The sequence below is a fragment of the Sitophilus oryzae genome, unplaced genomic scaffold (assembly GCF_002938485.1).
Source record: "Sitophilus oryzae breed Bouriz unplaced genomic scaffold, Soryzae_2.0 scaffold_1576_pilon_pilon, whole genome shotgun sequence".
NCBI classification, from domain to species: Eukaryota; Metazoa; Arthropoda; class Insecta; order Coleoptera; family Curculionidae; genus Sitophilus; species Sitophilus oryzae.
Window position 1 is genome coordinate 17,058,920 of NW_022146254.1, and position 25,617 is coordinate 17,084,536.

At 31.7% G+C, this 25,617-nt stretch overlaps 1 protein-coding gene across 1 annotated transcript in view; it reads left to right on the forward strand.

Annotated features, from left to right (window-relative positions):
* LOC115879196 overlaps positions 1 to 25,617 on the forward strand; it is a 240,595-nt gene that overhangs the window by 56,027 nt on the left and 158,951 nt on the right. Inside the window, exons 4-5 of the mRNA XM_030895887.1 lie at positions 10,006 to 10,122; positions 10,162 to 10,167. Coding sequence (XP_030751747.1) covers positions 10,006 to 10,122; positions 10,162 to 10,167 — 123 coding nt within the window. The remainder of the gene's footprint in view (positions 1 to 10,005; positions 10,123 to 10,161; positions 10,168 to 25,617) is intronic.

The window sequence follows — 25,617 nt, forward strand, 5'->3', positions numbered from 1 at the left end:
TATTGACATCAAAATCAAATTTCTCATGTTAAAAAAACTCACAGACACTAATTTTTATCCAAATATTGACATTACATCAGAAACTATTTGGAAAAAATCGAAATAAAATTGAAACTTCTACACCCTGTATATCCGAGACTAAGCACTTTAGGACATACAGTTATACGAACTTTTTTACTTATTTTTATGTGCAGAATATGGTGCCGAAGTTTTCGGAATACAGTTCGGACAACCCTGTATAGTTTTAATTATTTATTAATATCTCTGAAACTATCGAAATGTATTCGAAATATATTTATTCATATCTTAGATATATCTAAAGTGATTTGAAAGGGATCAAAAATACAATAATATATAGGGTGTTCCATATAAAAAATTTTCTCGATCCACTCACACTTTTTTGAGCCACTAGAAGTTAGAATATTTTTCGAATATACATGCTAGGTGTACATCCTACACTTGAGGTGTGCACTTAAACAAAATTCCATAGGCCCGACGCTCTATTGCCGAACTCTGTATAAGAATAATCAGTTTTTACTTAGTCAATAATTTCGTTTGGTGAAGTATAATAGAGATACCAGAGGGGTCCCAAATGCGTTTAAAATACCCAAAAAGAGTTTAAATCGGAGATATCTGACAAGGAGACTGAAAATGGGACACCCGGTACTTGTTTAATGTTTAATATTTTGCATTCTAAATTGGATGTAATAAAATTAAATTCTGAAGAATTAATATAGTTACTGATTTGAAATTCTTGTCATAATTTCATAATTTTGTCGGTTTAATAATATAATTCACCACCCATTAAACAACCATTAAACTTTAACTTGCGCACGCTTTTAGTATGACACATTAGATCTCTTCATTACAAATAAGGTCCTAATTATGTGGCACCGGTCTTTGTTTAAAGCCACCGTACATTTAGCCCGCGCTTCTTATAGTAATTTAATTTAAATTATAATTTAATTAGTATTCAGAAGACGCTGCGGCGGAAGATCTACTTCGAAACCTTAATGGAATGTTGCCCTTGACAAAGTTAAGTTGAAGTTATTTCTGGGAGTACGAGATGCAAGTTAAATTACCTTTATTATTATGTTGCTCGTGGAGAGGGTATTATTCTCATCATCCCGTATTATAAGAAAATATAGCAAGCAAAAAAAGTTTATTTTTTTTTTCTTGTTAATAAATGCTAGTACACCCTATACACAGAAAAAACAATAAGTTATTTTCACAATAGTCTTATTATTGAGAGCAAACCCATTCATACAAACATAGTACAGTTAATAGAAATATTATTATCATTTTAGTTTAAATATAGAGATATTGTTAAAACTGACAACATTTTATTATTTGATTTAGAACAAAACATGTTCAGCAAATAAAAACATTCATTTATGGTAAACTGATTCCTCTAGTTAAATGTTATGTAACTAATAATTAAAATAGAAAACAAATGTCTTGCAGTAGAGGTATATAATAAAATTATATAAGGATTCTTGCCACTTAACTGCTAATATAGAAATTTAATTCTACGCTGTGTTTGTCATAATGCGGATCAACCTGCTCTCACTACCAGTTTCGGAACCCTACTCCATCATCAGGTGAGCTTGGGAGATCCACAAAATGACAACCACAGCGCAGAGATAGTTAATTCCGACTTGTCGGAAAGTATCGGTTAGATATTAAGTCCCGAACGGGAGATAGCGGCCTGCGTGCAATGGTAGTACTTTCGTACCACCGAGGCGCAACTATCGATAGTAAAAGGATGGTAAAGGCTTTTTTCAGGCAAGCCAAGTTATAAAAATAGAAAACAAATTTCTTGCAGTAGAGGTATATAATAAAATTATATAAGGATTCTTGCCACTTAACTGCTAATATAGAAATTTAATTCTACGCTGTGTTTGTCATAATGCGGATCAACCTGCTCTCACTACAGGTTTCGGAGCCTACTCCATCATCAGGTGAGCTTGGGAGATCCACAAAATGACAACCACAGCGCAGAGATAGTTAATTCCGACTTGTCAGAAAGTATCGGTTAGATATTAAGTCCCGAACGGGAGATAGCGGCCTGCGTGCAATGGTAGTACTTTCGTACCACCGAGGCGCAACTATCGATAGTAAAAGGATGGTAAAAGGCTTTTTTTTCAGGCAAGCCAAATTATAAAAATTGAAAACAAATTTCTTGCAGTAGAGGTATATAATAAAATTATATAAGGATTCTTACCACTTAACTGCTAATATAGAAATTTAATTCTACGCTGTTTGTCATAATGCGGATCAACCTGCTCTCACTACCGGTTTCGGAGCCCTACTCCATCATCAGGTGAGCTTGGGAGATCCACAAAATGACAACCACAGCGCAGAGATAGTTAATTCCGACTTGTCGGAAAGTATCGGTTAGATATTAAGTCCCGAACGGGAGATAGCGGCCTGCGTGCAATGGTAGTACTTTCGTACCACCGAGGCGCAACTATCGATAGTAAAAGGATGGTAAAAGGCTTTTTTTCAGGCAAGCCAAGTTATAAAAATAGAAAACAAATTTCTTGCAGTAGAGGTATATAATAAAATTATATAAGGATTCTTGCCACTTAACTGCTAATATAGAAATTTAATTCTACGCTGTGTTTGTCATAATGCGGATCAACCTGCTCTCACTACAGGTTTCGGGAGCCCTACTCCATCATCAGGTGAGCTTGGGAGATCCACAAAATGACAACCACAGCGCAGAGATAGTTAATTCCGACTTGTCGGAAAGTATCGGTTAGATATTAAGTCCCGAACGGGAGATAGCGGCCTGCGTGCAATGGTAGTACTTTCGTACCACCGAGGCGCAACTATCGATAGTAAAAGGATGGTAAAAGGCTTTTTTTCAGGCAAGCCAAGTTATAAAAATAGAAAACAAATTTCTTGCAGTAGAGGTATATAATAAAATTATATAAGGATTCTTGCCACTTAACTGCTAATATAGAAATTTAATTCTACGCTGTGTTTGTCATAATGCGGATCAACCTGCTCTCACTACCGGTTTCGGAGCCCTACTCCATCATCAGGTGAGCTTGGGAGATCCACAAAATGACAACCACAGCGCAGAGATAGTTAATTCCGACTTGTCGGAAAGTATCGGTTAGATATTAAGTCCCGAACGGGAGATAGCGGCCTGCGTGCAATGGTAGTACTTTCGTACCACCGAGGCGCAACTATCGATAGTAAAAGGATGGTAAAAGGCTTTTTTTCAGGCAAGCCAAGTTATAAAAATAGAAAACAAATTTCTTGCAGTAGAGGTATATAATAAAGTATCTCTATTGGAGAGCACGGAAAATTTGCCTGAAGGTAAACCTGAAGGAATCTTTTTTTCTCTTGTTATTTTAGACAGTAAATTAGCATTGCAAATTGCTGTTTTGTGAAGACTTGCACCACTCATAGATCGAAAATGAGTGGGAAAGCACACTGAAAAAAGGAAAAACTTGAACTAGTAAATTGTAGTAGTCGAAACTGTGATATTTTTTATGGTTGTTTAGTGCCTAGGTGGCCTTGGGCAAATTTTAGTTTAATAAGAGGGAAGGAAAATATACAAGGTCATTTATTATTATATCAAATGTAACACTTTATTTAAACAATAATAAAAATGTATGAAATTAAATATAGTAATATATTAAATTAAACGTGAAAGTAAAATCCCTTCAAGAACAATAAAAGCTTAATTTTAAGACAAAGTCAAATTGCTTTAAATATGGTTAAGTTCATTCAATATCATATAATATTTGCAAAAAAATACACTCCTCTTGAAATTCAAATTATTGTTATCTTTAAATGTTGTATAAGAAACCAATGAATTATTATAGTTGATACAGTGATGATGTATATTCCGAAAGTAATATCATGATACATGTCCTTAACACTGATTAGTCGAGGAATTGGGAAAGTAGTATCGTTGGCGTAATGATATTATCTTTGTAGATACGGTAGTGTTTTCTCTATATAATATTCAAGGGAGCAAATACCTTCTAAAATACTCAAACTTCGAGCATTGCTCACTTGATACTTCAATAGAGAACAATTGTTTGATATAGGTTTAAAGAAAACTCCAAAACCTCTGCGCAATTAGCAAAGTTCCGTGCGAGATTCTCCCGGAAGTTGAGGGAAGTTCAAATACGATTTCACACAACTCGTATTACCTCTGGAAAAATACAATGGTTCGCTTATTTTGCGTGAAACAGCACTAGAGTTGGATTATTTTAATAACAGCTACTTAGAAATAACACAACAAAATTTCTAAAAAATAACAGGTACAAAATAACGGCACGTTCAAATTCCCTGTCGCGCCACGGAATTTTATGCCGCTCGAACCAGTTCCAAAAAATAACAAATATGAAAAAATTCAGTTATATGAAGCGAAAATGGAAATTGCTGGCTGCATTATGTGTATATGTCGTGACAACAATAATAATCTATAGTTGTAATTTATAGTGTGTCGCCGTTTTTCAATAAAATTTTACTTAAGTTTTGCGTTTTCTCCTGGTTTATTCTCAAGCCAAGTCTATGTGTTCTGAACAATAATGCAACACCGTGCTGGCCACGATTCAACCATATTTTATGAAGAACCATATTGTAAACGGTGTGAATGGAATGTCACGATTCAGTTTTTAAGCTTGTTCGAATGAACGACTCGTTCAAATAAACGACTCGTTTAATTTTTGCCCACCGCTACCTCTGACTCTTCTAATATGTTTCATTTCAATCGCTTGTATCTTGCTACTTTGACTCTGATTTAGTTAGAGTTAGATTAACATATAATAATTAATTTATACAATGGTGACTTAAGTTACTAGAAATAAATATAATGAAATCCTAACAAATCAACGACATTGGTGCCAGCACTGGTTCATCACATATGAATTACAACATTTGTGGCAATGGTGGTCCATAACATTGATGACAGTAGTGAGTTACAAAAATGGTTTGGTTTGGCATCGGTGGCATCATTGGGAGTACTGTTCACAACGCCTGGTTTCAAAGAATATATATCAATCTTTCTACGTATCTATTAAAATCCTGTCCCTCCGGGCTTATTTTTTTTTCTCTGACATAATGTCCTGCAACTCCTTCTTTAGCGAAAAAATACTGTAGCTGCGTAACACATTAAATTTTCCACCCTGTACAAATTTTTGTTCTGTACAGGGTGAATCAACGATAAAGTCCATTATCTCATTTGTTTGGAGGTTTAGAAATAAATGTTAAATACAAAAGTTATAGGGAAGGTTAAGATACACATTTTAAAATTATTATAGAATACACTATATACTGTAATGTTCATCAATATATTTTTTTACCTTTTATATTGGTACGAGCTGTAGTAAGTTCCACTTTTTTAACAATTTTGTTAACTTGATTTCGTATTCCTCTACATCTGAATTCTCATCATCTAGCGAAATACTACTTTGCAAATTTGAATTGTTGAATTCGTCCAGAGTTAAATTCAAATTCATAATGACCTGGGCTCGGCATCATTTCCATAATTTATAAAGAAAAACTGTGGTTCTGCCATAATGCTACTAAATTAATATTAACGTTTGATTATTCTAAACGACTACTAAAACCACACATTACCTGTAAATGATACAATTCTCCTTTTTGTCACTAACAACTGTCATACACAATAAATCATACAAAAATTATACAAAAATGTGTGACTGATCGGGCTTATCCCGTCAATCCCGCCAAACACCATCTTTCGATGTCCACCTCGAATGACTTTCTATTGGAGAGTATTAATCACGTGGCAAAAGCCTACCAGAAATTTATTTAAACTGTTAGCAATTCTTATAGCAATAAAATACTCTCGTGCTTAAAATAAATTTATTATAAGGACGTCTTATTGGAATAAATAGACAAGCAACACTTTTCAAAAATAATTAGGCAATACCAGTTAATTTTGAACGTGGTTCTTTTAAAACATATAGGGTAATAATTACTTTAAAAGAACTAAATATTATTAGATATCTAAAAAAATAGTATTCAAAAAATATCTATAGGTATCTATGTGGCGCATTCATCTCTCCAAAAAAATCCTTTATGGGTATTTTTTTTAACGATTTCTTGTCGACGTATCTGTTTTAAAGAAGTAAAGTGTTCTCGAATAGTTGAATTTAAATATTTTAAATAGATTTTTTCTTTATGCTTTGTATTTTTTTTTTGCTTCCGACGACGGAAAGAGATAAACTTTCCGAAACGTTAAGTATTTTTTTCCTTGTTAGGCAAATTTGTATAACTGTAAACATAACTTCTGATAAACAGTGTCCGTTTAGGTTTAACGCAGAAGTGTTTACAAAAATTAACTATTTTATTTTGTAGATTTTCTTGCAGTGCAGTGGCGAAATACCCATAAAGGATTTTTTTGGAGAAAATATTCACTTTATTTCGAATGCTTTAATTTTTATTATGTATATATATAAAAAACAATGTTATATTATCAGCAATCGTTTATGAAACAAATAATTAGGTAAATCAAATTCCATAGAACGAGTTAATTATTTTAACGTGATTTATTGTGCATTTTGCAATGCATTTTTTTTCTGAGTGTATTAGAGAAGCACCATCTGGTAAATATAAGTAGAGTTAAAAATAACCTTATCAAAAATAGTTCAGTACTAGATTCTAGTAACATTATTATAACTTCATAACTCTTAACTCATAAAAAATAAACACGGACAAAACTAAAGTAGCAGTTCATTTTTGTTCGAAGTTTTAAGTGGTTTTATATTAAGGTCCAAGCGAAGCATCGTCATATTCTGTCGTTGATGATAAGCGAGAGCCCTGACCATAAACAAGATTAAAACGGGAGCCATGTCCGAAATTGTCGGACGTTAGGTCAGAAAACCAACCCGGAGGATTAGAGGGGTTTCGGCTAGTTAGCGAGATTATCTTTTATTTGTTTGGTTTTAACCTGAAAACGGACTAGGGTTTGTTTGTTACTGAAATATAATTTCTTGAAATAGAGATAAAGCATCATTTACTTTTATTGTGTATACTGTAATTGTTATATCTATAATTTTTTATTATTAGAAACTTAAAATACTACGCTATTTTAGAAGTCAAGTAAAGAGTTCAAGTTACAGGAATTTACCTTTGATCGTATTCATACATCACAAAACATCTCCCTTTAGAACTTTTGCTTTAATGGCCATAAACGGGAGTAAAAGACTAACCGCTCGAACAAACACTAGAGGCGCCACCGGTCATCAAATGGTGTAAAAATTGCGAAAATTTAATTATTTAATTTTGACACAAGGGATCGCGCTTAACTTTTTTATTTTTAATTCAATTTTCATTGTTTTCAAACTACATTATTAGGTTTTGTTGTATTTTGTGATAAATATTTTCTTAGTATTAGGTTGCATCATATTAATTTAAATTATGTTGCATGCATATTTAAAATTAAAATATTATGACATATATTATGTCAGTTGCCGTCTAAAATGTCATCTTGATCACCAATGACTAAAGAATATAAGGACATGTAACGCCCCTATATGGGCTGCAGCAGAATTTGTGACTTTAGACGCCTTTTCTTTTGGTGGCAAACAATGAGTCATCAGTTGGTCACCAACGACAATTTTAGCAATTTTTAATAGTTCGTGTGTAGTGAACTTTGTATAAACTTTATTACAATGCTGATTAGTTGTTCAGCTTTCAAATGTAAAAGCAGCAGTGACAAGAAAGAGCCAGGAGTTACGTTTCATAGACAATAAACAGTCCGCTTCACAATTTTAGCGTTTTCTTAAGTTTTCTTATTGAATTCGATAATTATTTTTCTGATATTATATGTACTTGATGTGTGCTATACGTCGATACTAGTTTTGCACCTTTTGTTAACATTTTAATACGTTTTTTTCGTAATTAATTAGTATGATGCCACCGCCTACACCATAGGCGTAGTCAAAACAATTATGAAAAATATAAATATCCCTTCAAGTAGCTAAGTTAAGAAAAAAATATGGCTACGGCACTGTTTGGTGCCATGGTAACAATTTCCTCTCGGGTGTTATTTGTCCTTGAATTCTTTAGTCATTGTTGATAACAGAAAGTTAGTTATTGTGAGAGAGAGTCAAAATATTAAAATTCACAAGTTATAATTAGTAATTAGACAATTCTGTTATATTTTATATTATTTCAAAAGTAAAAACATAATCGTGTACACCGTAATTTTGATATGCAGGTTCAAAACAAAAAGTGCTGTTATACTTTGCAGTTTTCGTTGTCAGCCGCGGTTCAAGTTTCAGTGATTTTAGTGTTGTCGGATATTTTTATTTGTAAAAAAGAAATATTGCGTTTGGATTGCAAAACTAAAAGTGGCAGTTTTATTGCAATGTAAGTGAAATGCGCTGTAATTGACATACCTAATTTTTATGTAACATATTCCATTTAAATGTAATATGTTATGTAATATATTACTTTACAATTTAAAAAATGTAAATTTAAAAATTATATTAAAAATATATACAGGCACTAATTGAAATTTTTGGTATGCAAAGAAACACGAGAAGCGCTTTTTATTTATTGTTATCTCTTAACATGACAGATGAAGTTCTAAAAGGGGATGTTCTGTGTCATACAATACATTGACTACATGCAGTATATCGGCTAGTTTCAAACCGATTGTAGTATGGACATTTCAACAATATGGAAGCCACTCATAAAACGCTCCAATGCAGGTATTCGTGGACAACCTCATGCTTGACTGCATCCAACTAATTCACAGGTGAAGCGTAAGCGCAGTAGTTTTAGGAGAGTTTAGTTCACACTTGATAACGGTCAGTGATACTTCTGAAAGAAACTTTGTGTAAGCAAAATAAATAATGACAATGGAAGTCCGAAATTCTTTTAGTTTTAATACTGAATCATTGTCTACCACATTCAAAATTACTATTTAATTATATATTTTTTTATATTATTTATCACCGTTATAGTATTATCGTAAATAAAAAATACGACAACAACGGATCATTATCAAATCAGAAAAACAGAGTTTTTTCTGTACAAGATTCTTTAGGTAAATCAATGCATATATCAATAGAACTGATATATGCATTGATTTCAGAAGGATATTCGGTATAATTCATGTAAATTATATCCTCAAATGACTAGATACCTACATAGTTTTTCTCTATTTACTTATCCGCTTTTTAAGTTGCGCTACGTTTGAATTTGTAATTGCCGAAGCCCGTCGTTTGCGGTCTTCGGCAAATTTACGGATGGAACGAATTTTCCGGCAAACGTCCGTATATTATATCACACAGGCAGTGTTGCCACAATCTTCCAGTAATATTCTACCCGAATACGTTATCAAACATTTTTTTTTGCTTTACTATTAAGTTTTAATACAGACACTTTTATTATAACTGTAGATGTTTTGACAAACTGACAGTATATACAAGGTGATTCGTAAATAAATGCTTAAAATAAATTCTTAAATAAGAAAATATTCTGTATATTTTAGGAATATTACCATTTCTCCCGATGAAGTGGAAAAATAAAATTTTTAATGACATTAGAATAGGTAGACTCATTTAACTATTTTACTGTCAAAATATTTATATTCTCCTGCTTTCCAAAGGTTTTTATAACTGTTTTATATCGAATTTTTATTTGTGGTACTTAAAAATATCCTTATTCTACCATTCAGTGTTACATATTATATACCGTATGATCGAATAAAAACGGCGTCAGCGATGGCTATGAAGTGAAGATTGCTGTCATTTTATATGTAAAATTATATGGGAAATGTCATCGATCGTAATTTCCAAGCCAACTGGACGCCGTTTTTTTTTGATCATACGGTACATAATAAATGTATCTATGACTACGGTAGAATTTAAAAATAGGAGGATCTTGGAGGTTCTTCGGAACATTTGATGTTTGGTTACAGTTGGCTAGATAATACTTAACTAAGTTGGCAACATCGTAACATGATAGGTTGGCTCCGGTGTAATATATTCTCTTTTGCAGGCGTTGCTGCGGGGAGCCATAAGTCAACAGAGCGCCGTGATTCTAATTTGTATGGCGATGGATAGATACTATTGCATGCTGCACCCCGGAAGGTACCATCGAAGATCCAGCAAAAAGGTAGGTAGGATGATGTATGTGTCTGTTCGCTCTAAACAGGGTTGTGTTTGGGACAAAACGTGATAGTAATGTGCGCAAACGGAGCTACGTCATCAGACGTTGCGATTATATCGATATATTGGTTAACCTAAAAGATTTTTTTACTTATTCTATGAGATTTAAGAATATTATTCAAAAAGGACAGTGAAAGGAAGGTGTTAGGGTAGTTTCGATTTGTTAGATTTTTTTTATATTTTTTTGGGACGATTTTAGTTCTCAAGATGATGATGACTAAAATCATTTGCTATGGAACTTTGATGTCATTGTATTATAGTAACGTATGAAATGTACAGGGTGGTCGAAATTGGTCTGTTTTAGCAGAGAAAATCTATTTCCTGACTAGATAGAGCAAAACCGACATAGATGTCATGAGCCCAATTTCTGAGACATGTTTAATGGCATAGGTATACGAGGTCTCTTTGAATTTTCGATCATTTTGAAAATTGCATATAACTTTTTTATTTCGATAAATAAATAAAATTGTGTAAAAATGTCTTTATATCACTTTTTTAAACACAATCCAGTGGCGTAGTCAGTTTTTTCTCTACTTGCTATTTTTTTCGGAATTAAAAAAAATAATTTTTTAAATGACAATTATAGTTGGCTGTGAACTTAAGAAAATGCTGGCGTTTAACCTTTTGCAACGATATAAAGTTATGGGTATCTATTTCTAAAAATGAGAGAAATATTAAGTGTTTTATCTTTATATCAAAGCGGACTTTGATTTTGCGTTCATCTATTTGCCTAATTAGTTTTGAAGAGGTAAATTAACAATATTTATTAGTATTACTAATTACAATTAAAATAGATACTAAGGAAAAAAACACAAACAAAACACAAAAACAAAAAGAACAAAACTAAATAAATGTATTTTTCGAGTGACGAATATAGTTAAAAAATAAACAGCAAAGATGTTCAAACTGAGCAACTCCCTATTGATTACTCAGTAAAAATCTTTTGCGCACATAGTTACAGCTAGTTATTAGTTGAACTGGTATAATAGGCCCAAAAGCGTGCCTTGTAGCCTCCTGCAATTATTTTTCTCTTGTCTTGTTAATGGTTCTTCTGTTATGTATAAGATCCTTTAATTTCACCCATAAAAAAATTCAAAGGAGTTACATCAAAGGACTTAGCAGATATGAAGCCCCTTGTTCCAATCCAACTCTCCCAAAATTTTCAATTTAATAGTTCTCTTGTAAACCTGGAGTTTTAATTGTGATTGGTAATTCTGATATAGATTATTAATTTACGCTTTAAAAGTCTTTAATTAGATAAATAATAATATACAACATTAAGAATTAATTGTAATAAAAAAATAATTAGGCAATGAGGTCAACACAAAATTAAAGCTCCCTTCGATATAAAGATAAAACACCTAATTATATCTCTCATTTTTAGAAATAGATACCCATAACTTTAATTTATCGTTGAAAATTATTAAACGCCACCATTTTTTCAAGTTCATAGACAACTATGATTTCCATTTTAAAAAATGTATCTTTTTTATTTCTGACAAACAGAGCAAGTATAGAAAAAAAATTGACTGCATCACTGGATTGTGCTTAAAGAAATGCCTTAAGAAAGGTTTTACAAAATTTTATTATTCCTCGAAATAAAAGTTATTGGCAATAATTATCAAAACGGATGAAAATTCAAAAAGACCTTGTAACTCAGTTGGCAGTGAAAACATCTACAAACGGTTTATGGACATTAAACATGCCTCAGAAATCGAGTCTATGAAATCTATGTCGGTTTTGCTCTAAGTAGTCACGATATAGATTTTATTATAGAGCAATCTCGACCACCCTGTACCGTAAACATTTTGGTACACGTTACTTTAAGGTTACCAGCTGTTGTCATTTCCTCATTTTCCTGTAAATGTCGTTTTTAGAACCATGTTAACTTTAATTAGTTTTATTTTGACTAGCAATACACAAAGCGCTAACTTCGAAAAGAAAATTATTCATCTTTATTAAAGCTCTAGGTACTTTAATAGTATCATTATAAATGCCATTAAAAATGAAAATCAAATTAATATTAAAGAGTAAATAATTTATACGTACTCTTATATTATATTACACATCAACCAGAGCATTAACATTAACTATGAATAATCTAATTTATTTGTTATAGTTAGTTAGTACGGTCTGTTACCGGCATTAATTCAAATTATAATTACTAATTCCTTAATAATAGAGCATGTTGTTAAAGTACCTCACACTCGCGGTGCTTTAATTTATTTGCTAAGTAAATTAGGCGAAATTATTACAGATAATATATATTGTAACTTGTTTTCCTCAACACAATAATAGTTATTTATTTAGGCAGCGAGTAGGATTTAAACATTTATCTTCATAAAGACTATTACAAATGGTGTGAAAATCTACATTAATGTTCATATTTACTAATTGCATCAAGCATCTATCAAAACTGGCGGCTAAACACAGAATTTCGGTCTTTAAATGCGCAAGCGGGCAATCAGATCTGTTGGTCGCGCAAGTGTTATTATTTCCTGTCAAGTCAATACTAATTAATTTGACATTTGTAGTATTTGTGGTATTTCCAAAGGATCTGTGTGCCAAATTCTTCAGAAATTCGTTTTTTTTTTCATAAAAGAATTGCATTAGAAGAGATTCTGTGTTTTAGTGGCAATATTTGAGTGCAACTATTACATGCGTCTAGTCGTAATTAATAGTCTATGAATAAAGATGTCGTTTGACAGGGTTTAACCGAACCATTATGTTATTTTATTGGCCTACTGGTATTTTGCATAATTCACACAATATCTTTATAAATTATAGCCTCTTTCATTAAAATTCATTCACTAGTTTTTGCGTGAAAGAGTAACAAACTTCCATACAAACAAATTTCCGCGTTTATAATATACAGGGTCTGGCAATAGTGCGTCGGGCATCTGTAGCTCCTAGAATAAAAAAATTGGCAATTTTGTTTAAGTATAAACCTAAAGTATGTACAAGGTTGTATTTCAGGAAAATATTTTAAGTTTTATATGGCGATGGCGGTTCAAAAAAGTGTTAGTGGATCGGGATGATTTTTTGTATACCTGTATATTATTACATTTTTGGCTCCCTTTCAGATCACTTTACATAATTCTGATATAAATAAATATATTTCTGTAGTTTCAGAGATATTAATAAATAAATAAAAAATATATATTTTTCAACCTTCAAACTAATCAATATAATGAAAATCTGGTTATTAAATTAATGAAAGATTTTCATTAATATAAAGAACGCGTTCATTGTCCCAATGAATGCGTTTTTTGGCATTTTAATAACGTCTGTGTGGTTGTGTTATTCAGTGAGGCTTTAGTTTCATTAGAGCGGTAAATGTTCTCTTTAATATTTTAAATGTTTTAAATAAAAGTCCTATCGTATTGTAGTTAATTTGTTGTGTTGTCAAATCAAATTCCGCTGTGGGAGATCTCTGCTGCACATTAAAACAGCGGTTTCCAAATATGTTTCAGAAAATAAAAAACAAAAAGAAGAAAAACATAGTAACAAGTCGAGGCATGAAACTGATTATAGTAAATTCAAATGTTCTTTTATTATTTGGCATTTTGATTATTTTGATATACGTCGCTTTTAGAACCGGAACAAGATGCTGAGACCTTAAGCCCTCAAATTCGACAATTTAACATTGGACCCACTTGATGCGACTTGGAAGGCCGCCTGTTGCAAATTCATCTAGATGTTATCAAGTCTAACGATACAGCTAATATAATGAAGAAATGGTCTTTTTTTAGAAACATTACTATTCTCTTCGTCGATACGATTTTTTAACTTTTAACTTGAATATGCTATATCAAATTTGAATAAATTTCTATTAGTTTATTGCGCTTGTTTTTAATTTCCCTAATAGAAAAATTTGCTGTGCTCGTAAGTAAGTCGGCACTATTGGTAATTTTGTTACCTTTGTAGCTAAGGGCTTGTTCAAATGGAAATCTATTTATAGTAGAATTATTTTAGGTAGTTGGCTGGAAAATGACTATCAATGACATTTCATATCAATGACAGCGATTTTCATCATCGATTATACGGTATAACAAAAGTTACTAATAGTAACTATTACTAAACTGGTTATGATATTATTTCATTGTATTAATGATACGTTTCATTAACATAAGGATTTAGGTACATTATATTAATGAAATCTGTTCACTGTATCAATGAATGCGTTGTCTAATGAACTTAAAGTTCATAGAGCTAATGAATTACTTTTTATTGTGCCAATGAAATCGTTCATTGGCTCAAAATTAATGATTTAATTCATTATAGTAACGAACTTTTTCATTATATTTATGTCGACTTTTGGTTCAGTGTTGTTACTTTACTGGGCTGTTAGTTTAGTCCGTTGATAAATAAATAAATAAATATCTTAGAATTATGTAAAGTGATCTAAAAACAAGCCAAAAATGCAATAATATACAAGGTGTTCCATTTAAAAAAAATCATATACACCCCATAGAAAATATATTTTTCTGATATACATCCTAGAACAAACTTTAGATTTGCACTTAAATAAATTACTTAAAGTTTTTTATTCTAGGAGCTACAGATGTCCGACGTACTATTGCCGGACCCTGTATAGTTTGTTAAATTCTATACCTAGTGAGGGTCTAAGTGCCAAAAACAGCCGTAATTTCATGCACATTTTCCACTTTGTTTTTAGCATTGTCTTTGTTTAGTCTTTATTTAGTTCTAGTCTCATTTAGTTCTATTCTCTATTTAGTTCTAGTCGGACATTTGAAAAAAAAATCACAATCAATAAATTTATTCGAAAATTTTATTCAAAAGTTTAAAATTCTATTAGATTTTCCTATTTTAAAAAATTTTTTAAATCGAATTTTTAAAAACCAAATCAAGATTAAGGTAGAAAATATTTATATTGTTATTTATTCTCTCGGCTGCAGCTCTTTCGAAATGAATAAGCGAAACGCGTTTTGCATAACGCGACTGTTTTCTTTTGCCGTTCCGTAATCCTATGCAGTAGTACTTTCCAAGAAAATGCGCTGCGCTAAGTAATTTATAAACTTGAACAAATCTGCATTCACGTTCGTACCATAAAGCATATTTTAAAGTTTAATATGCGTTTTATGTAGCTTAAAGTCAGAAATGTCGCTGGATTTCTTTTATGGCGATTTACGATTGCTGTGAGAATTATTGCACGTTTGTTTTCCTTCAGAAAACTTGCTTGTTTCAAAGGAAATAAAAGACTAAGTTAGGTTTTCTCTCCTCAGAATATATGACACTGTTAATATTCATATCCTATTAATAGTTTGACGATTTTAGTGAACTGCTTAACATAGTAATGTATGCAGAAACTTTGTCGTTATTTGTTTATTTTTTATCATCATCATCATCATCCTGTAGCCATCGTTGTCCACTGCTGAACGTAGGCCTCCTCCATATTTCTAGATGTCTCTCGATTTTGGGCCGTCATCATCCAATTTCCAGCAATCCTCTTTACATCATCGGTCCAGCGTGTCGGTGGTCTGCCTTTGCTACGTTTATCTGCTCGAGGTCGCCATTCTAACAATCTTCTAGTCCACCTGTCTTTAGATGTTCTCGCCACATGACCTGCCCATCTCCATTTCATTCGAGTTACGTGTTCCACTATGTCTTTAATTTTGGTTTTTTGTCTGATAGTGTTATTAGGAATTTTGTCTCTTTTAGTTATTCCAAGCATGGCTCTCTCCATGGCTCTCTGGGCTACTCTTAAATTTTCTGCTGACTTTTTTGTTAATGTTAGAGTTTCCGCTCCATATGTAATTACCGGCAAGATGCATTGTTGATAAACTTTCCTCTTCAAGCATATGGGTATATCACTTTTAAAGGTCTCCCGCAGTTTGCCAAAAGCAGCCCAACCCAAACCTATTCTGCGCTGTATCTTGTGTGTTTGGTTGTTCTTTCCGATTTGTATTTCGTGCCCGAGATATTTGTATATATGTGTTTCTTTTATGTCGGCGTCACCTATTCTGATGTTCTGTGTCAGCACTAAGCTTGTCATTATTTGCGTTTTACTCGTATTTATCCGGAGACCGACTTTTAATGAGGCCTGCACTAATTCTTCGAGCATCTGCTTTGAATCTCCGATGTTATCTGAGACAAGGACAATGTCATCTGCGAACCTGAGATGTGTCAACCTTTCACCATCGATATTTATGCCCCTATTCTCCCAAGAGAGTGATTTCATTGCGTATTCAAGGACAGCTGTAAAAAGTTTAGGCGAAATAGTATCCCTTTGTCGAACTCCTCTGCCTTCCTCAATTTTATCTGTTGTTTCGTGAAGTTTAACAGTTGTGGTGGCATTACTATATATGTATTCTATAAGCTTTGTATACCTATAATCTACTCTTCCCTGCTCCAATGCTGCTATTATTGATGTTAATTCTACTGTGTCAAATGCTTTCTGGAAATCAACGAACACCAATGCTAGGGGCCTGTTGTATTCCACAGATTTTTCTATCAGGACTTTAATTACTTGAAGATGATCGTTTGTTCCATAACCTTTCCTAAAGCCTGCCTGTTCTCTTGGTTGATAGAAATCTAGTTTACGTTCGAGACGTTTGGCAATGATTTTGGTAAACAGCTTATACAAGTGACAAAGAAGGCTTATCGGTCTATAATGTTCAAGCTTGGAGATATCGCCCTTTTTATGGAGAAGTATCGTTATGGCGTTGTTCCATTGAGACGGGATTATTCCTTTTTCAAGGCAAAGATTAAATAAGTAAGTTTATTTTTTATACCTGTCTGATTTTTCTAATGTGCATCAAAGCGTTAATTGGAAAAGATATACCGGGTGCGTTTCAAAAGTTCCTCACCGCTATACAACAATAAATTTAGAAATTGCGCCCTCGATTACGTAACTAAAAGTTTAATGAAGACCATCGAAGAATGGCGACCATGGCAGCATGCTCTCAGAAGAAAAGGCAGATCTCCGACAAGATGGTCAGATGACTTGAAAAGTGGAAAGATTTAAGGGAGATATACGTCCAGCAGTGGACACTTCAGGGCTGGTTGAGGCCCTTAGGCTCTCACGGCCCTAGTAATTTGTTCCCCTAGGGACCGACCCTTGGTAAAATTCAAAATAATCTATACAGTTGGCGCCTCTCATACGCCGCGGAGGCTCCACGGAGAACGACAGTTTATATTGAAATAAAATTTTGTGAGCATATGTAGGTTAATTGAGAGCACTTTTTAAAAATATAGAGAATTCTACAGAGTGCCCCCCAAAAAAGTTACATATCAAAGTTGCGTTTTTTTGTAATGGAACACCCTATATATTAATTGATTTTCGGATTCTGGGAGAAAAATAAAGGTGAGTTTTATAAGAGAAGATAGGTGAGTTTTATAAGGTTTTTGACATATTTAACATTTTCTAGAAATAAAGAACAATTTTTAAATTACAATAAAAGCTACTTAAATTGGAATTTACCCGGTATAGCCTAATATGTAGTTAAATTAACTATTGTACTTTAAATCAAATTAAAACTGGATCCAAAATGTTATACAGGGTGAGACAAAATTAATATTCAACATTAGTCTTTAAAAGCATGTTACTTAACACCAAGTATATTATTCCGGTATTCAATGGAGAATTCATGTCTCTTCAAAATATTATTAAAGTTGCCTACCCCTCAAACAAAGATTTTCCTAGATATTTTCATTTACATGATTTGATCTGAGTAGATATTTATTATTTGATATGATCTAGGTGGCTGGTGATATGTCTGACATTACTTCAACGTAGATGTCTAATTAGTCCAACTTTAACAACTAGTTATCATTTGACGACTTGAAATAAATAATGCTCTAAGTGCCAAAATCAATATTTTGAGATAAACAACATTTTTTGTTATATAACCAATGTATAAGAACGGACGGTGTCTCTGTTGAGATTTTTTTAATACAGTTTGATAGCCGTGGCACTTAGCGATTTATATATGTTGTTGGTTAGCAACTTTGAACATTTTTCAAATAAAACACGACAAATCAATTTTTTGGCACCTAGAACATTATTTACTTCAAGTAGTTTACTTTTTGTCAACTTTTTGTATCAGTTAAAACAAAAACAAATTCTCAGAAATTTGCCGAATTTATTTTTATTTGCATCCTATGCAAACTTATCCTACATCATAGAGAATTTATATGATTCTATTTTCATTATTATAATATTTAATACATATTATTCAGTTATATTCAGTTAATAGATAACTTACATGCTCCTGATTTTATCTAGTCTGGTTTTTTTTGGGGATATGTTAAAGACAGTGTTTACAAAACTCGACCAACTAGTGTCGACAGCATGAGAGAAATTATTGTAGCTGTTTTTCGAGGTGGAACTCACACATATGCCTTTTAAAATAAAAAGATTCTTTTGAAAAGACAATAATTTTATGCAGTTAACAGGAAAGGAAGCACTTTGAGCATTTGATTTCATCTGAATAATTCTTGTCACATAATTATAGGTTTATAATATCTAGTTATAGTTCTGTAATAATTAGAATATATTTTAGACGTGTATCTTTTTATTACCGTTGAGTGTTTTACTCTACAAACTTTAATTTTTGTTAACTTAACAAAAGGTATATCACACAGCCACCCCTTTAAATAATAAAGATCTACTGACACAAAATCATAAAAATTAAAATATCTAAGAAAATCTTTTTGTGAGGGGTAGGCAACTTTAATAATATTTTGAAGATATATGAATTCCCCATTAAATACCGGAAAAATATACTGGGTGTTCCATTTAAAATAAAGGTGTAACTTGCTTTTAAAAGTGACTAATATTTCATATTAATTTTTGTTTTACCCTGTATAACTTTTCGGGTCAAATTTTAATTTGGTTTAACATACATTTAACATACAACGGTTACTGTAATTAAATATCAGGCTATACAATGTCAAATAAAATTTAGATAGCTGTTATCGAAATTTAATATTTACTCTTCATTTTCACAAAATGTGTAATATGTCACAATCCTCAGATTTTAGGTGTATGCTTCTTTAATAAAACTCACCTTTATTTTTTTCCTAGACTTCGAAAATCAATTAATATACATATAGAGTGTTTTATTAGAAAAAACACAACTTTGATGTGTAACTTTTTTTAGGGACACCCTGTATAATTCTATATATTTTTATAAAATGCTTTCAGTTAACCTACATATGCTGCCGAAATTTCTTTTCGATATAAAGTACCATTTTTCTTGGAGCTTTCGCGGCGTATGAGAGGCGCCATCCTGTAATAATAACTAATCATACTCTACTGAGGTCCCTTTAGTTAGTAGATCCATCATCACGTTATCACTAAATAAACATAATATTTATCCAACCCTGAACATGACAAGCACGAAAATAATTTAACCAAACTATTTTAAAGCATCACATCCTAGTATCATTTTTACGTGGGCGACAAATATGTGTGTCGTCCCTTGTAAAACCAACTTTACTAAAATAATTAGTCATAATTACTCGGGCCCGAACGGGTTTGTTATAGAGGCTTATCTAATGTTCCGAACTTTCTATAAAATGCCTTTAGGCCAAATCTATTTATCTCTCGCCGCTTCGAAATATGCGGCAACTTTCAGAGTTAATTTAATTCAACTTGTGCAATATTCTTCTATTATGAGTTAAAATTTGTTCCTCGTATACTCATGAATGCTTTACATGTTATATAAAATAGAAATGCAGTTTTAAGTTTCTTAGTTTTTCTTTGATTAGTTAATTAAGAGTGAGACAATTGTTACTACATTACTTTCAAAAATTTTCAGATTAGAAATATTTTTTTGTTAATCGGTTTGTAACTTCTACGTCTTTTGATGTAATCTGTCTATGTCTGTGTGTCTTTCCATGTATTGTCTCCGAGGGATTTTTCCAGTAGATAATTTGCATTAGGATTCTTATTTCTACCATTCTTTAGACAAAGCATTTAGGCAAAGCTATTTGCTTATTTGCTAGCTCAGAATTAGAATTATTAGAGTTAAGCAACTCACATTTTTCTTGGAGGACATCGTCATATTTATTTCAAACCAATAATCAACGAGAATATTCTTATAATATAACCAAATTACTGTAAACCGCTATAAATATAAATACGAATTGTTGGCTAGGTTCAAAATTTTTTCTCTTCTAAAATAAATATAAGCGGTAACATTATTTTGCATAAAGGTGTGTATTTTGGGTGGTATTCTACAAAATTTGCAGGCTAATGAGGAAACATAAAATGTACAGATTACAGAAATAAATTGAAAATAACTATGCGAAATTAATATTTATATTAAAACAACATTATATGTCACTTTCCCAAATTAATTTGACTAAATAAAGTTAAAAACGTTCTTAAAAGAAGTGAAATACTATTTGAAAGGAAAGAAAAACATTTTCGTGTTGAGTGGTCTGGCTGCTAGAAAGTAGCACCGACTTCCATTTCCCTCCACTAATTCTAGAGCAGAGAAAACATGTGAATTAATTTACAGTGATTTGTGTGGACCAATCGAGGCGGAGTCTCTTGGCTTAGCAAAGTATTTGTTGACATTGAAGGATAACTATTCTGGATATAGACATATATATTTCTTAAGGAATAGACTGGAAGTTCCAGAAAAAATAGAAAGTTTTAGTTTTATGGCAGAAAATCAAACAGGGAACAGAGTTAAAACAGTAAGAACTGACAATGGTTTGGAATTTGTGAATAGTGAAGTAAGAAAAATATATATAGAGAAAGGGAAATTATTCATCAAAAAAGTTGTACTTACACTTCTGTACAAAATGGACGCGCAGAGAGGTAGAACAGAGTTATAATATAGTTAGTAAGAAGTTTCAAATATGCGCACATAGAGCACACAATTTTTTTTAAATATTTTTTTAGACCAAATATTTTTTTTGTATTACATTATAAATAATTGCCATTGCTAAATATTATGTAGATAAATAGATGCGAATCATAGAAACACATATTATGCAGTCTCAGAGAAACTGTTGAATTAATAGCAATTTTGTAAATATTTTTTACAACCTAAACCCAGGTTGTATCAAAAATGTTAAAAAAACTACCAAGGTTTGGAAGGCAAGGAAGGGCTTAGTACTTATCACATATATATTTAATGCCATCATAAGATTGAAATACTGACCGAGATTGCTGAAAACAGCCGAAATTAGAATGATCCCAAAACACGGTAAAGATTTAAACATAGTCTCCTCATATCGCCCTATTAACTTACTACCATTAGTTTCCAAAATACTTGAAAGACTGATACTTCGTAGAATCAATTCAGATCCAAAAACCGAAAACTGGATACCATATTACCAGTTTGGGTTTCGAGAAAGACATTCATCTATTAAGCAGACACATCGGATTACCAGCAATATAACTCAAACTCTTGAGGACAAAAAGTATTGCACATCGGTGTTATTCAGGCTTTCGACAAAGTATGACATACGGGACTACTTTACAAAATTAAAAATGTTCTTCCCATGTTCTACTTTCCGATATTGAAATCTTACCTAAATGGTAGAGTGTTTAGAGTCAGAATAGGTGAGGATATATTTGAAAATTATAGCATAAATGCAGGTGTTCCAGAAGGTAGTGTCCTAGGACCACTACTCTATGTCCTTTTTACAGCAGACTTTCCCACAAGCAATGAAACAACAACGGTTACTTTTGCAGATGACACAGTTATTATGGCTGTCAATAAAAAGCCGGAAACAGTTTCTTTGATATTACAAAGACATCTAAATGTAATAGAGGCATGGTTACGTGATTGGAAAATAAAAATTAATCCATCAAAATCGGCCCAAGTAACTTTCACTTTAAATAGAGACCAGTGCTCTCCAGTATTATTAAACAACACACTAATTACGCAGTCTTCCTCTACCAAGTACTTAGGCATGCACTTGTATACTAAGCTTACCTGGAAAGAACACATAGTAAAGAAACGTAAGCAAATAAATTTAAAAATAAAAGACATATATTGGTTAATAGGAAGAAGATCTAAACTATCGCTAGAGAATAAAATTCTTATATACAAAATCATAATAATACCTATTTGAACATATGGAGCAGAACTCTGGGGATGCGCTAGTAAATCAAATATAGCCGTAATACAAAGGAGCCAATCTAAAATTCTACGGATGATAACAGACGCACCATGGTATGTCTCCAATCATAATCTACATGAAGACTTAAATTAATTCCGTACGTCAAAGAAGTCATCCAAACTCGGAGCAAAAAACATTTCAATAGACTACATGATCACACCAATACCTTACTTCAGCCTCTACTTGAACCAGTACCTAAAAGAAGACTTAAAAGACAATGACCATCTGATTTGATAGAATATTAAGGAGGATTTTTCGCTGGAGAAGACCTCATCACATTAACTGGAGCGTCATTGCTCTCAAGTCATCAAATTAGCTCATAGAATTTCCTTGCAATTATTTTGATTGCTAATAAATCATAATAAATTAAAAAAATATATATTTAATCTCATTCGACATATTAATTCACACATTATTTTACACTGATAAAGAAGGAGGTAAACGAACAAACAATGCCTTTATTATTTGCAGTCCTCTTCTCTCCTTGTATTAAACCATTTTATTTCATAGAATCCCGAAATTACTCTCGAGTTACTCTACGAACGCCAAATGCAGTCATTATCAGATATCTAACGCTAGCCCTACGTATTACACTGATATATTTATCTCACTCCCACCATAACTTTAACTATAGTTTTGTCTTTGTCGATCTCGCGCACCATAACTTCTGCATGATGGTCGATTAAACCTAGAACCAATTAAGACGTCTTTGGTTCAATTAAGAGCCTCTGATTTCAGTCGTAAAGTTTGTTTTTAGCGTGGAGAAGACATGTAATGACTGACATAAATAATTTCATGATTTTATGTTGGGAAGATTGTCTAACAGAGGGGGCTTGTTGTTGTAATAGTTTTCTTTGATGTGGCAAAACAATTATTAATATTGATTTTTAGGGTCTATACAATATAACATACAGTTTTAGGGTTTTCTTGACAGGTAATTGTCAACTATTTAATATTAAACTATTTCTCCTATTAAAGTGATAATTCATCTTTTTAGCTTTAAAAATAAGAGGTGAACTTTATTCAGAACCTCGCAATTAGTTGAATAAATTAGTGGTTTTAATTACACTTTATGCTTTTTAGTTACAATCATTCACAAGGTTTAAAAAACACAATTAAATTAATAGAATGTCCTAGAAACAGCTTGCGTTAGTCAGTTGTAAGAAAAAATATAGCACCAAAAGTTGATTAACAAAGTTGTGATTAACAATTAATAAAATTAAAATAAAATCAAAATTAAAAAATTATATATTTAACCTAATTTATTATTAAATATTATTACTATTAGTTATTATTACTATTAGTCCAACATACAGCAATTTCAAATAAAAAAATAATGGTATTTAAGATAATTACAAAATAACTAATTTTAAAAAGTTTTAACATCCTGTAACTCTAAAACTATGCATTTCGATATCCATGTTTATAGAAACTTTTTTTCATATTTTTTGATGAGGAATCAATGAGTACTTATTTAAAACTTTCGCAAGTTAATGATTTTAAATTTTTTTAAAGGTTGCTATTGGACTTGGATCAAGGAAAATTAATAAAATTGTGTTTATCTCATCAAGGAGGCCGAATTGGATTTGGAATCAAGAGATAACTTTTAATTGGCATTAAACGGCCTATACAATTTTGATATCAAAAGAAAAGAAGTCAATGGCGCACATGTTTTTTTTTGAAAAATATTCTAGTGATAACCCATATGCACGTCCCTGATAAATTTATTGACACTTTTTTAGTATTAAAATATCTAACACTGATAGTAACTTTTACGCCCAAAATTTCATTCGAATCACTAAAAGTACTTGGAAGAAAATTATAAAAAATCTAAAGATTATTAAGTATTTAACACCCTGTAGCTACGAAACTATATGAAAAATGGGTTTTATTTTTACGTGAGGAATCTCCCCACGAGAGATGGCACATGTTTTTTGAAACACCCTGTATAGTATAAAAATTTATTTAGAATTAGGATGGGAATAAAAAGTTTATTCTTAGAATATTAAATAAAACTGATGTTTTATTTAATATTCTAAGAGTTTCTAAGTTTACAATTAAGTATGAATTCAGCAAAATATATTTCCTTTTCAAAATATTCCCTTAATAGTGAGCGAGTTAGAGTGAAACGGAAATGTATCAAAGCGAAAACTATTCTAGAACCTTAATTTGAGGTGTAAGTTTCAACTCACTTCAATGCTAACAAGCATAGTTTTCAAAAGGTTTCTGCATATGTGCATAATCGTTAAAAGCAACATGTGGTTAAACTTGCTATTGGCTACAATTTCCGATACTAGAATACGCTTTTCAAAGATACGATTCCAATTATACGTGAAATACTAGAACTTCTCTGGTATGGGCCCTTTGATACTTTTTTATAAAATTAGTCTGTCGAAAATACCTATTATTGCATTGTTTTAACCCTAGATCATATATACTTAAGTAGATAAATCAACCCCATATGTTTAGCATTAAAAAATATGTCTCCAACATCACGACATGCCATTTTCAAACCTTCTTTATTGCACTTATGAAACGTTCAATAGGTTTGTCTTTCTCGAGAACCTTACTTTTGCGTATTAAAAGTTGCACGTATTCCCAAAATAATCACAATTTTATACGGTTTAGTAAGTACAAATTATACATTGTTATGGAAACCAATTTTTCATTATCATCATATTGTCATAATCTTATTTCCATTGTGTAACGACGCTTGTTTTTTGTGTTTTTCAATTTAAAGACTATATTAATTACTCTTTTATCGACCGCTTTTATATAGCCAAGGATGCAAGTGTGTTCAATGAGAAGTTAATTTTAAGTTTGTGCAATTATATTTTTATTTTTTTTTGCTGGACTTTCTAAATACTCGTAAAAATTACTAGAAAGTGTTTAGTGTGTGAAAGTTCTAATATAAAAGTCCCCGAAGTATCTTTTCATAGGCAAGCAAAGTATTTAGTTGTTCTTTTATTTATATTAAGCCACATGCGTACTTTCTGGTTAGATTTCCTAAAAATTTTGATATTCGTACGGAGTGGCTAAATGTATTTTTTATATAATTTAATTTTTGTGACAGTAAACATTCAATTTATTGTTCAAATATAAGCATTTTACAAATTAAATTTTTAAAATTAACGCGGACGATAGGTCCTCGACTAGGACAGATAGAGTAGAAGCACCGCGTGTGCAACAAAAAAAGAAGATAAATGGAAGTCGCTGATATGTTTGCGACAGTTACCATAGTGATTTACTTATCCACGTAAGTATATATGATCTAGGGTTTTAACACCCATTTAGGTTATTTGACGTTGGAAGACTAACTTTTTAATTGCAATTT